General features: G+C 36.9%; 1 protein-coding gene across 2 annotated transcripts in view; it reads right to left on the reverse strand.

Moving 5' to 3' along the window:
- The window catches only part of AK9 (adenylate kinase 9), a 226282-nt gene that overhangs the window by 139112 nt on the left and 72858 nt on the right, over positions 1–14312 (reverse strand). For both annotated transcript variants that reach the window (XM_043542772.1, XM_043542770.1), the window contains exons 16-20: positions 11376–11450; positions 10053–10207; positions 5700–5856; positions 1100–1214; positions 516–592 (exon numbers count right to left, since the gene is read on the reverse strand). In XM_043542772.1, coding sequence (XP_043398707.1) covers positions 516–592; positions 1100–1214; positions 5700–5856; positions 10053–10207; positions 11376–11450 — 579 coding nt within the window. The remainder of the gene's footprint in view (positions 1–515; positions 593–1099; positions 1215–5699; positions 5857–10052; positions 10208–11375; positions 11451–14312) is intronic.

The raw sequence follows: 14312 nt of genomic DNA on the forward strand, positions 1-14312 counted from the left end.
AATACTTGAAGAACTTTGAATTTTCTGATTTTATTAATTTACAATTTTTTATGTTTAATATACACTACAATATATATTTATGTTTTCAATTAACTGCAAAATTCAGGGAAGGAAGAATATAGTACTACACTGAATCAGACATAACACAAGCTGGCATGAAAGTTCTGCCACAAAGCTGTGGGGGAGAGAATGTTCCCGCTGGCCAATGAACACAGATGTGCTGATGAGCTCTGAGTTATCTCCAGCTGTTCCTGTTTGGAAGAAGGCCATCACAACGTAGGGCTTTTGAGGACCAGGAAGAGAGAAATGGGAGTAATCCTCTTAGATCTCTGCAAAAATACTGATATCTGAATTGGTCAAGGTGTTCAGTAGAGAGTAATGTGAAGTACTCCTTCCCCCAGATGCTGAGTGGCTAAAAAATGAGGGCTAAAGTTTGAATCCCAATTTGTAAAATAATTTAAACAATGAAACAATTCCAAAGAGATGTTATTAAATTTATATCAGAAGATACTTGCTTTCATATTTGTCTTCAGCAGGCTCTACAGGTTGCTGATTTTCTTCTTTTAATTTCAGCACCTCTTGCAGTTCTCTCCTGAAATCAGAAGATTCTATATCTTTATGTGTATAAAATATGATTGAAACAAGTTTCAAACATTAAATGCAAGCAAAAATGCAGAAAAATACTTTTCAATATTAAGATCCAGTTTGGCAAGCCTGCTTCTTCAAAGTGATTCATTACTAAATAAAAATCAATTATAATTTGTGACCTTTCCTGGATGTTATCATTTTGACAAATAAACTAACGACTGGGTCCAAAGAAAACATATTAGCTAGACGATCTCCCCACACCAAATGTGGTTATCTGAGTTTAGTATTCATCAGAGATTAACACTAAGGTAACAATGTATTGCAGGACTTTGGACCTACCAGAACTCTTCTTAACTTTTTTTTTAGTGCACTGTGTTAATGGATCTCCTTAACGTAAAATAGATGTGGAAATTTTTGTGACCATAAAAGCAGTGTATGTTCTTGTAGAATATATTATCTTATATCAAATGAATTCTTTTTATATTTTATGCATTCACATGTTACATTTTACCTTGTTTCTTCCTCCTCTTTTTGCTTTTTTAATGCTTCATCTGTAAGTCTTTCCAAAATCTTAGAATTAATTTCATCTTTATTTGTTAGGTACAATCTGCGTAGTAAAAATATTCCTGCAATACAATTACACAAGAGTAATATACTTTTGGTAGCAATATAAAACTACCATCTCATTAGAAGGAGTATGCTTTTAAGGTATGAAATCCCTTTTATAAATGGTTGACAGCTTAGAGACACATTTTTAAATTTTAGAGAAGAAGTGTGTGCCAATTTAAATGACAGATATACCACTTTTGAAAATTTTAAAGCTTTGTTTTCAGTGCCAACAGCCTAATAATTTGAGTGTGGGATATGGCAAGCCTATGGTGGGGGATAAGTATTGAAATTTTACATTTGTGTATGTCATATTTTAAACTGAAATTGTTGTTTTTCTAGCTTGTATGTGTGCCCATAGTTTAAGAATGGCAAAAAATGTTTAAAAAATCATGAAAAAAATATAAAATCCATGAATCCATATTACTGGTTCAGGGTATGCAGAAATAAAGACTTACGTCCTCAGTTCTGCAAAGCTCTTATCCATATGAGTAACTTTATTCACATGAGCAGCAGCATATCATTCATTTGGTTTGGCAAACAGATACAGGGACACATCGTTGGCAGGTATATCTCCATTTAATTAAATAGAGCCTATGCTGATTTCAGGGGTTCTCATAACAAAATTGTTGGTGTCCTCAGAGCATGGCCACCTACTCTTGCTGGTGGCTGCTATGACAATTTTTCCTAAAATGCTTCATTAACTTTAGGAAAAACGAATACATATGTACATGTGCATGTCCAAATCATAGTAACTTATTTATACAAGTGCTGGGTTTTTTTGCAAACTCAATAATAAAAACAACACAGTTGTCTCTATTCTTTTCTGGACCTAAACAGAATACAAACACAAATAAGGTACTTTGCATGTTCTTGTCTTTTTTGTTGTTGTTTCTTTAGTTTTTTTGGTTTTATTTTTTTAGACTTGCTAGCTAGTAAGCCTGCTTCTACTTTTCACAGCAGCAGACTTGTTAGCTAGCTGGGAGGCAGTAAAAACTGATATTAACAAACATACAAATATCACTTTTCACAGCAGATTTACTCAGCCCTGGCAAGCCGGGAGACAAATTAAGCCTTGGATGGGGAGGTAGGTAGGGAGGCAGTGTGGGGGGGGGGGAATGGGTGAGGCAGCAAGGACCAGGGGTGATGTGTGAGGGACCGGGGGACAGAGCCCATGGCCGGATCCCACCGCTGCATGGCTGGAGCCTGACACCCACAACCCCAGGTCTGAAGCAGGAAGCCTGAGCCCCACTGCCCCAGGGAAGGTGGGGAACTCACACCAGCTGTCTGCTCCTCTAGCATTTGTGGCTCCAGAGGGAGGCAGAGTCCAACCCCTCCTGATGGCCCAGGGGAGGGCTGCTGCTTTATGCTCCCAATCACCACCCAGAAGGCTGTGGTGGCAAGAAAAGCCCCTATTGGTCACATCCAGCCCCTACTGGCCGTATTTGAGAAATGCTGATTTAGACCAACTGAGGGCATGGTCTATGATACAATAACTCAAAGTGCTCTAGAAATGCAGAAGTGGGTTATTATTTCTATTAGAAGATATAAGTGGAAAGCAGACACAGAATTTGTAAAAATTTACCCCAACAAAACATTTAAAACAGTTAAGGGGATACTCCGCTAATACACCTATAAAAAAAGCCAGAAACTACTTAGTTTGTTCCTTAGCCATCCCTTGATTTTGATTTCTCCACATTACCTTATTCATACCCAAACACACAGGGTTCCTTTATCACCTCCAGACAAAACATGCAATTTTTAACTCTGTCTGTATTGGAATGGTTAGAAATGTATGTTATTTAGTTGCTGGAAATACTGAATTGGTGCTGCATTGAAGAAGATAGTTAGTTTGTGTATGGTGTAGATTTTTAGTTGATTGTTGTGTTTAAGTGTGTTGCTTGTTTGGATAATTGTTAAATAGCAGCAACTGTTTTAAGTGGAAACAATTTGTAACAATAGTTAGCATTTTCAGAAGCTACCATTTGTAATGTTTCTAGTAGAGTTATTTAGGTGATGTGCTGAGGAGGTGTGACATTATCTGATTAAATATGACCATGTAGATCATTGTTGCTACCACTGTTATATAATTGCAACAAATCTTGTACAAATTATGTCAAGTAAAGTGTCTATGGAAAGGTTATGATTTGCTGAATATGATTATGCAATTTGTATCCATGTATCATTTTTGTATTTGAAGTTACGAGCATTGGCTCTATACCTGTGTTTCAAATATGTTTATTCCTGGGTAACATCCACAAGGTATTTAGCCTGCACATCTTGAAGGGACTATTCAAATTAAGTGGTTCATCAAGGAACACTTAACTCACAATGGACCATGGAAGACGCCTATCTACACTTAATGGACTTTCCTGCTGTGACTAAGCAAAATCATGCATGGACATGTGACTTGCCCATGTGACTCCAAACACCATCTTGCTACCTGTAATTTTCCACTAGCTGTGCTGAGGGCTTTGTTTGAAACAATGGATTTCCCTCCACATGGCAGAAGCTATAAAAGGCTCTGGAAACATCTCCATTTGGCCTCTTTCTTGCTCAAACCTCTGGACTATGGACTTATACTAATGGGAGCATTCTAACCAAGGGATTGAGGACCTTCCAATGATTTGGAAGCAACCAGACACTTGACTTAAGACAGCAGTTTATTCCATCACTGCTCCAAGCCTGAATCAAGAACTTTGCAATTATTGTATGTATTTGATTCCTTTAACCAATTTTAACTCTCACCTTTCTTTCTTTCTCTTTCTCTCTTTCTTTTTATAAATAAACCTTTAGATTTCAGATACTAAAGGATTGGCAACAGCATGATTTTTGGGTAAGGTCGGAGTTATATATTGACCTGGGTGTGTGGCTGGTCCTTTGGGACCAGAAGAACCTTTTATCCGATGAAACTGGTTTTAAAGAACTCATTGTTAAATCTAGTGTTTTTGGTGGTGCTACAAGGACTGGAATACTTAGGGAAACTGCTTTTCTGACTTCTTATTATGTTGGATCATATTAAAGAAGTTCTGTATTAAAATCACAAATGAGTTTGATTCCCCATAGTTTAGATTCCAGGGTATTACTAATTAAGAGGTCTCTTGGTTTTTGGTACTGTTTCTCTCCCTCTATGTTTGAAACTTGAAAGCTGCTAATTGTGTTAGTACATTCTAAGACAGAGTCTGTTCTCAAAACAATTCTTTGTAATAACAACTACTCACACAGAGAGACTCAAAGTAATACTCTGTAACAACAGAAACAGCACCCAGAGACTCCCCGCCCTTTTGTTGTATTCATCTTGCTTTGTTAACAATTGTGATTAAAATAGAGATAGAGGATGTATGTGGATGGATGCTTGGTGTGGATAATAACTGAATGATCAGGGAGGTGCCAGCCTAAGAATCCAGTGTCCATCGGCTGAAGAAGGCGTCAAGTGGAAATAACCAGAGGACCCCCGGAGGGCAGACTGGAATCCACCCAACAGCCTCAAGAATGGGAGAACCAAAGAACAAGATAACATCTAGCAGCACGGAGCCGTCAGGAAAGTGCTATCTGCTGATTGATTCAGCAACAGCATGATGAAGCAATTCCCATAGACTGGCATAGGAAGAAATTCCTATAAAAATGGACTCTAGGAAGTGAGAACTTTGGGGTCTGATTCTGCAAACCAACTTCCAGGAGCATCAGACAAGGCCCTGCTCCCTCCTCATGTCCAGGCCACCTGGCCAGTGGCTTGGCATGAGCAACTCTAAGGCTGGTAACTATAACAACCTTGCAGAACCTCTGTGTGTGTGTGTGTGTGTGTGTGAATGAATATGTGAATAAATATGAGATTGAATGGAATGTTATAGCTATAACTAACTGCTTACTATGATAACAACCTTGCAGAACCTGTGTGTGTGTGTTTGTAGGAATGAATGTGTGAATAAATATGAAATTGAATGGAATGTTATATCTATAACTAACTGCTTACTATGATTCTTTCTGTATTCACAATAAACGTGGTATTTTGCTTTTTCCCCTTTAATAAGATCCTGCTGGTTTTTATTTTATTGGTATAACAGTTAGCCAGTGTTGTGAAACAGAAGTTTACTTTTGTTGCTGGTTTGGTATATCTCATGGGAGCATAACCACCAGTTTTGGGGTGTGTCTGCCCTATTTTTTGACAGTTTGTCCAGAATTTGGTATTCTCAGCTGTGACCCACTGAGGCACAGTCGCAGGAAGTGTGCTGTTATGTTTTTCAATATTTAGGTTTGTGGCTGGAATTATGTTGGCATGTTTTATGTGGAGTCATGGGGAGGAGACCTGCATTACAGACAAAATTATTTAAAAAGGCAGGGAGAGAAATGGATCCCTTTTGATATAGAGGCAGAGTCCTACAAAATTGCTAGTGGGACACAAGTACACTTTAACTGACATTTCTTATAACAATACCTCAAGCAAAGACATCAAAATTGGGGAAAGATTTTCATTTTTATGCTTTAAAAGTAAAACATTTACTAACCATTTTTTTCTATATTCTTCAGACAGACAACAGTGTCAGGTAAGAGGCCTTTTTCTGACAAGGCTAACCAATGCTCTGATGTTATAGGATAGTTATCTAGTACCCATCCTCCTTTTTCTGGAGCCCCAGGAAACCTGTCTTTGTTCTTCTTAGTGAGCTGTTACAAAATGTTGGATTTAGTTGTAAAACAAAATGATATAAATACAATAATATCAGTGAATTGTTTAGAAAAACAGACAATATAAATTCTTTCTACTCACAAAAAATGTGAACTGAACTTTGTGTTACAGTTTTGAAGATTTCCAAGATCAACAAAATGCTAGTTACGCTTTAAAAGCTGCAGTAGCTTAAGTGGAATGAGCATTACTGTTTTGAGACTGAAACGCCAGTTTCCATATTAATATAAACCATTTACACTCAAAGTATCCATTTACAAAATTCAATAACAAACAATAAGAAGATGTGGACTTCTCTTAACTATCTTACTTCCTGGCCAAATAAAAGCTAAGATCCCTCTTTAACATCTAGCCTACACTGGATAAACTCCTTATATGATGTATGAGAAAACAGGAAAAAGTAATGAAGGAAATAGACTGGTTTAGGTAAAATTCATCACTTTTGGTCGCAATGTTAAAGGAAGACTCTGGAAGGGCATCTACTTCCACTGTTTTAGTACAACTAATTTCTTTGTGTAATGTACATAATTCAAATTCAGAGATTGAGAATATTTGAAGTTTCAGGGCCTGTCAAGGTTCCTCCCCCACTCTGAACTCTAGGGTACAGATGTGAGGACCTGCATGAAAAACCTCCTAAGCTTATCTTTACCAGCTTAGGTCAAAACTTCCCCAAGGTACAAAATATTCCACCCTTTGTCCTTGGATTGGCCGCTACCACCACCAAACAAATACTGGTTACTGGGGAAGAGCTGTTTGGACACGTCTTTCCCCCCAAAATACTTCCCAAAACCTTGCACCCCACTTCCTGGACAAGGTTTGGTAAAAAAGCCTCACCAATTTGCCTAGGTGACTACAGACCCAGACCCTTGGATCTTAAGAACAATGAACAATCCTCCCAACACTTGCACCCCCCCTTTCCAGGGAAATGGTGGATAAAAAGCCTCACCAAGTTGCATAGGTGACCACAGACCCAAACCCTTGGATCTGAGAACAATGAAAAAGCATTCAGTTTTCTTACAAAAAGACTTTTAATAAAAATAGAAGTAAATAGAGATAAAGAAATCCCCCCTATAAAATCAGGATGGTAGATACCTTACAGGGTAATTAGATTCAAAACATAGAGAACCCCTCTAGGCAAAACCTTAAGTTACAAAAAAGATACACAGACAGAAATAGTTATTCTATTCAGCACAATTCTTTTCTCAGCCATTTAAAGAAATCATAATCTAACACGTACCTAGCTAGATTACTTACTAAAAGTTCTAAGACTCCATGCCTGTTCTATTCCTGGCAAAAGCAGCATACAGACAGACCCACAGACCCTTTGTTTCTCTCCCTCCTCCCAGCTTTTGAAAGTATCTTGTCTCCTCATTGGTCATTTTGGTCAGGTGCCAGCGAGGTTACCTTTAGCTTCTTAACCCTTTACAGGTGAGAGGAGATTTCCTCTGGCCAGGAGGGATTTTAAAGGGGTTTACCCTTCCCTTTATATTTACGACAGGGCCAAATCTAGGAATCTAGTAACAGCTCTCTTAATAATAGGAGACACTTTAATTGCTTTTATATTATTTAAACACTTTCCCATTGAAGTGAGGAGAAGGATAGAGAAAGAGAAAGCTTTTGAAAGTTCAAGATGACTGATCACATTGAGGTTGATAAGGTTGAACTTTATAGTGAAGTTCTGTACCTGATTTTCCATTATTCAATATTTTTGTCAATGATCCAGAAGTAAATAAAATATCACAGATGATAAAATTTGTAGATGATACAAAGATTGCCACAATGGCATAGAATGCCAAGAACAAGACAGTTATATAGCGTGATCTGGATTGCTTGTTTAAGCTATTCCATTCAAACAAAATGTATTAAACATATCCAAATGCGAGGTTATGCATCTAGGTCCAAAGAATGTGGAATCCAGACCAGTGAGTGGTTGTGTCACCACCTGTCCTGTAACCCTGCATGCCTTAAATCCTTTGCTGCTGTGGCTCACAACCCACACACCAACAGCCAGCAGACAAGTATGCAGTTCTCTGAAGTGTTTGTGTGCTTTGCAGCTGTGGTTCAACACTCTGACCCCTGCAGTCTGCCTACAACACAACATCCCAACTCTAGTCTCTATCACCCAATTATCTTACGCAGAGGTGATATCAGACACACTCCCAGACCTGAATTTCCCCAAAACCATCTTCCATGAAGTGTCCAGCCCTCTCCTGGACCACTCAGAGAAAGAATAATGTTCCTTTGCTCTTTTAAAGAGAGAACAATTCGCAGCTTACCATATTAACTGGAATTAATTACTTCTATTCAAATACAGCACTGTATTAGTTTAGATTAAAAGTAAAACAAGTTCATTAACAAAAGGACATAGGTTAAGTGATGCCAAGTAAAAGAAATAAAGGTAGAGATGATTACAAGCAAATAAAAGTAAAAATATGCTTTCTAATAGCTACGACCTAATTTCAGCATCTTATAGTCTGTTCAAGATTTGGGAGGAAACTATCTTCCGTTCCCAGAGATTTCAATCCCCTTGGCAGGAATGTATCCTGGAAAGTAGAAACTCTGAAAAGGATATAGGAGTGATAGTGGACAAGCAATTCAATATGAGCTCCCAGTGCAAGGCAGTGGCAAAAAAGGGATAATATAATCTTAGATGTATAAATAGGGAGTAGGAGTAAGGAGGTATATGGTATTGGTGAGACCTGTAATAGAATACTGCATCCCGTCTTGGTGTTCACATATTAAAAAGTATGTTGAACAATTGAAGAGGGTTCAGAAAAGAGCCACAAAAATTATTTGAGGTTGGAGAAAATGCTATACAGTGAGAGACTTAAAAAGAACATTGAGAGCTGGCTTGGTTACGATGTGTAAGTACCTTCACAGGGAGAAAATACCAGTTTCTAAAGCACTCCTCAAGCTAGCTGAGAAAGGCCGAACAATATCTGCTGAGAGACTGCTGAATTGGAATTAATTTGCAAACTGGACACCATTAAATTAGGCTTGAATAAAGACTGGGAGTGGATGTGTCATTACACAAAGTAAAACTATTTCTCCATGTTTATTTCCCCGCCTCCCCCCACTGTTCCTCACACGTTCTTGTCAACTGCTGGAAATGGCCCATCTTGATTATCACTACAAAAGGTTTTTTTTTCTCTCCTGCTGGTAATAGCTCACCTTAACTGATCACTCTCTTTATAGTATGTATGGTAACACCCATTGTTTCATGTTCTCTGTGTATATAAAATCTTCCTACTGTATTTTCCACTGCATGCATCCGATGAAGGGGGTTTTAACCCACAAAAGCTTATGCTCAAATAAATTTGTTAGTCTCTAAGGTGCCACAAGTACTCCTGTTCTTTTTGAGGATTCTTAACTCAAGCCCCAATTCAAGAAAGCACGGAAGCATGTATGTAAGTTGATCCCTATTCAAGAAAGCACTTAAGTACTTACTTAAGTCCCATTGAAGTCAATGGGACTTAAGTAGGTGTTTAAAATTAAGCACATGCTTAAGGGCATAACTGAAGTAGGAAGCTTACACCGTATCCAGTCTCATTGATCTAACACTAATCCTAATCTTTTCAGAGTTTGGCCTGGAAGTCATCCGTTTTAGAAGAAAACAATGGTGAATTCTCATAGGCTGATCCTAAAGTCCTTGCTTAGGCAATCATTGGGGAGTTTTGCCCAAGAACTGAAGAAAAAGGCTTTCTAATAATTGATTTAAGAACCTGTCTTAGATTTCTATGTTACAGCCTTAACAGTGTAGTAAGGAAGCACCTCTTAATTCACTATTATAGCTATAAACATCAATACAGCTCCTGAGTACAATGGTATATTGTACTGTACATTGCTTAAGGGCCATGTGGGAGAGTTCTAAGCCTTTCTACACTGCTGCTCTGAAATTCCAATAGTATCAGAAGGTTTACAGTGAAACTAAAATAAAAATGAATATAAAATTAATTAAAGTTTGACATTCCTAATTAAAAGGCTACAAATATTACATCCTAATGTAAGCTAGTCTACAGTATGTTTTGGGTCAAACTGAGACTATATAATGTGAAGTATACTAGATTTACATTTCAAATGAACAATTTGAAAAGTAAATGTTGCCAAAGGAATACATAAAATATTACAAGGAACTCTTAGAAATGACATTTGAATGTTTTGGTACTGGTATTTTTACCTCTGTAATGGCTTCCTCTAATACTTCAGCATATACTTCAGCTGGTAGCATTATTGGAGATTGTGCTGCAATCTTTACAGCTTCTTCTAACAAAGCTTGAACTTCTGGGTGATCAGCAGTTACCTCTGACTCTGATGTGTTTCTTGATGTATCTTCTATTGTGTTTGCAAGGAATTAATTAATAATAAAGATCGCTAATATCTTATATTTTACACAGTATTTTTCATCTAAAAAGGCTTATAAAGCATTTTACAGATCTTACAAATTAGTGTGTACGTCCTATAAACAGGAGTCATTTAAATGACCACCAAAACACAGCCACTTCTTAGGTGGAATGCAGCAGTCATTTAACAACACAGCAACACTACACAACAGTTTTGAAGAAGTTACACAACATGAATTGAAGAATATTCCCTCAAAATGACATTTAATAATGACAACCAAAGACCTTGATTTTATGTCTCATTCAAAAGATAACCTCTTACACAGTACAATGACCCCTAACACCAAAAAGGGCATTAGTTCAATATTGACTCAGTGAGAAGAGTGATACCAACTGAATCACCACTACCACTTCCTTTAGCACCCTCAGATCTTCTCTTGTGCGTTTCTAGTCAAAGCGTTAACTTGCTCTGACCCAGTATAGTATGTTAGAAATAACAAAAATCATAGCGCAAGGTGGCACCTTATCAGGGGTAGTAAATTATTTTTTGTTGAGGTCAAAATGTTTTGGTCAAGATATAGTCAAGGTCCAGACTTCAGAGAAAATAATAATGATAATAAGTAAATAAAAATTTCAGGGTCTGTTCAAAAGTGTCTGGCAGTCCAGATTTCGCCTGCGGTCTGCCTATTGACTACCCTTTCTATAAACTATAAGGTCTATATTCCCAAAGATGTGTAAGTCAATTACTCACATTGACTAGCACTGTGCATTCAATCATTCATTTATTGTACAACAGGAATAAAGATCATATATTGAAGTGATTAAATATTTTAGGAGGATTTCAAGATCATTAATTTTTCCATATGCCTTGTTGATAAAATAGTAACAAAAATATACTGTGAAGTTACTATATAAAATGCATGATGTATTGTGTGAAAACTAGCATTTGACAAAAATGCCAAACTCACTTTTTGTAAAACTAATTATATCAAGATTTTTCATTATTTGTCAGTGTTGAATTTTTGTCCCACAGAGATCTAAACGTTATCAAGATATCTGCATTAAATTATAATCTCTTTGGTCCAGAGACTTTGTCTTCTGTCATATTTGAACACTGGAAAACAAACAGACATAATTATAATAATTAAAAATATTAGTACCATTTTGTTCTTCTGTGGTTCCTTCTCCATCGGTTCTGGACGTGGAAGTATCCTCAGTGGTGTCTTTAGTATCCACTATAGTTATCAAATATCATAACATTAAAATAATATTATGATTAAAGGAAAAGATATTTTTGTCAAAAAGTAGAAATAATACATTTTGGTAAATCTGCATTTCCTTTGTAGAGACTTCTGTGTTACACAATAAGCAAGCATATTACAATCAGAATACTACTACTTCAAGAATAATGTTAAACTTGATTATTAATTATATTTTAATGTAATCCAGTTTATGGATTAATTTTGTAATTGGCAACTCTTGCACAATTGACTAAGGTGTTTGTGAGACTCAAGTAATGGTTATGTATAATGGTAGAATTGCATTTCCATGACATTGCTAACATGGAAACAATACTGCTTAATATTTTGTTTGCAGTGCCATGTACTCTGTAGTAAGATGGACCTAAATTGTGCTGCAAAGTTTCTAGATATTGTAGTATTCTGGTGAAAGTTGTGTAACAGTTTCAGATACATTTTTAAGTTTGTGAGTTTTATTGAATTAAATATTAAAAAATAATAGTCCAGTCAGTACAGTAGCTTTTATGTTGTTTATTTTTATATTGAATTCAGGGTTGCTTTTTTACAATGTTCCAATATTTTCAGCTTTTAATATGTTATAGGTCATCTTTAGGTTTAAAAGTTAATGTTAAAATGTGTGAGACAATTCACGTCGCTCAAATCTATTGTTTCAGGCTGGCTGAAAAACTAAGGAAGACTCCACTGCACCTGTTTATATATGGTTCACATTTTTCAAGCTTTTCTTCCCAACCATAAGGACAAGAAATATGGTGTTTTTTTAAAGGAAAACTCAGATTCTGAAGCACAACTCTGCAGTTAGAGATGAATTCTGTGCAAATTATGTGGGTGTGGAGTCTGAAGGGCCATGATCACACATTTGAAAAATTATTTTTCAAGTTATTCCACATACTTATACAAAGTGTTCACAGAGAAATCATCCACTAAACATTCTTCCAACAGTCTACCACAAGTCCCCACTTAGCATACTCAACGGATATTTCATCATATTGTAATGTCTTTCAGTGATACAGGAAAAATCATGGGCCAAATTGGTCTAATTCCGCTGAAATATTAGAGTTATACTAGAAATTAATTTGGCTGCCTGTGTATTATAGCAAATGGAAAAAAATAAATCAATAAAACGTTATGATTGAGAAATAAATCACACAAAATCCGGAAATCCAAAAAATTACGGTTTCTAACACAACATTGACTCAGTCACATGGAGCTCCACTCAAAGACTGCTGAAATCAATGAGAGTCATTCTAATACTTCAGTGGGAGTTGGTTTGGATTCATGGTCCATCCTATGCTCCTTTGTATACAATAAGTTAGGGAGACTTTCCTTATTCAATATTTACTTGTACTTTGAATTGGACAATGTTTTTTAAAAAATGTATAGTACAGGCTAAAATTAAACCCAGCTTTGTTGTGCTCATGTGCCATACCAAGAGAACATGGGCAGAGAATGAAGTTATTTAAAAACTCTGGTTATTAAATCATTGAAGGCATGTTTCAATCATGTTTTTAAATGCTCATAACTTGTCAAGTTTTGAGAATTTAAAAAACATAATAGATTTTGACTAGGCCACCAAAAAACACATGTCCAATCTAGGGACTCTGTCCCTGACAAATTTCAAGTTCTAGCACCTCAATGAGAAGAGTTAAGAGCTACTGAAAGATAATTACAATTTTTTTTTAAAACGTCAAAAGGTGTATTCCCCTCACCCCCACCCACTGTCTTCAGTCTCAAAAGCTGCTGAACCATTTTGGTTCAAAGTTTCAGAAGGATTTCATTCTCAATCATAAACCAGACATGAAAAGTAATAAAACCAAAAGATTAATGTTTGAGTAAGTTATAAGCAACAGACAAAGGCCCTTTACAATGCTAAATGCTTAGGAAAAAAATGATTGTTAGGGGGCTTATTCCTTCACCCACTTACTTCCCTGGTCCTTCTCGCATGAACAGAGAGCAACAATACCCGAAGTCCAAAGGTGCAAACAATTCGATGTTTATTGGGGTGAACTTCCAGCAAGCATGATTCCAGTTTCCTTCCTTAGTGTCCTCCTTCCCAGCTCTGACACCACAGAGCCTTACACCTGTGTCCCTGTTCCCATTCCTGCCCTTAGCCAAACATTATTCCAATTTCCTTACTCCCATTCCCTGTTCCCATTTCCCCCTTTAGCAAAACATGATTGCAATTTCCTTACCCCATTCCCTGTTCCCATCTCCCCTCCCCCCCCCACACCCACCTCCTCCCACCCACGCCCACTCACTTCCTCATTGACTACAGATTATATAGTAAAACTTGAGTTCTGCTTAGCTATACCTTAAGCAATCATTTTCCTGAAATTTAACTAACCAATCCTAACATATTGTAACATGATTATGTAACCAATTATATCCCACCACCTTAATTAGTTTACACCCAGCAAAATTAATTATACAGCAGACAGGAACAATCACAGAACCAGACAGAGATTATACAGACAAACAATAGCAAAGTGAGAACTATAATGACAAAAACAATACAGAAGTGAGGATTTCACATCCCAGTATTGATAAGTGAGTTCTTGCCAGACAGGATGCTATCAAACTAAGTTTCCTTTTACATTTTCTAGGCACTTCCCTTTCTCTGGAGGTGATAGGAATTATCAGGACAGGATTGTATTCCTAACAGCCCAATAGCACCTTCTTTCAATGTGACTAGTTTGGAATGTGAGGATGTGACCGGTCACTTCCCAGCTTATGGCTGCCTCTGCTGCTTAGCCAAAGGCCTTAGCTTAAGCACAGGGCCTCAGACTGTCATAGTAAGAAAAGGCCCTTACACCGGCAGACAGTGATTTTGATTCTCTTTTG

This window comes from Chelonia mydas, chromosome 3 (assembly GCF_015237465.2).
Source record: "Chelonia mydas isolate rCheMyd1 chromosome 3, rCheMyd1.pri.v2, whole genome shotgun sequence".
Lineage (NCBI taxonomy): Eukaryota > Metazoa > Chordata > Testudines > Cheloniidae > Chelonia > Chelonia mydas.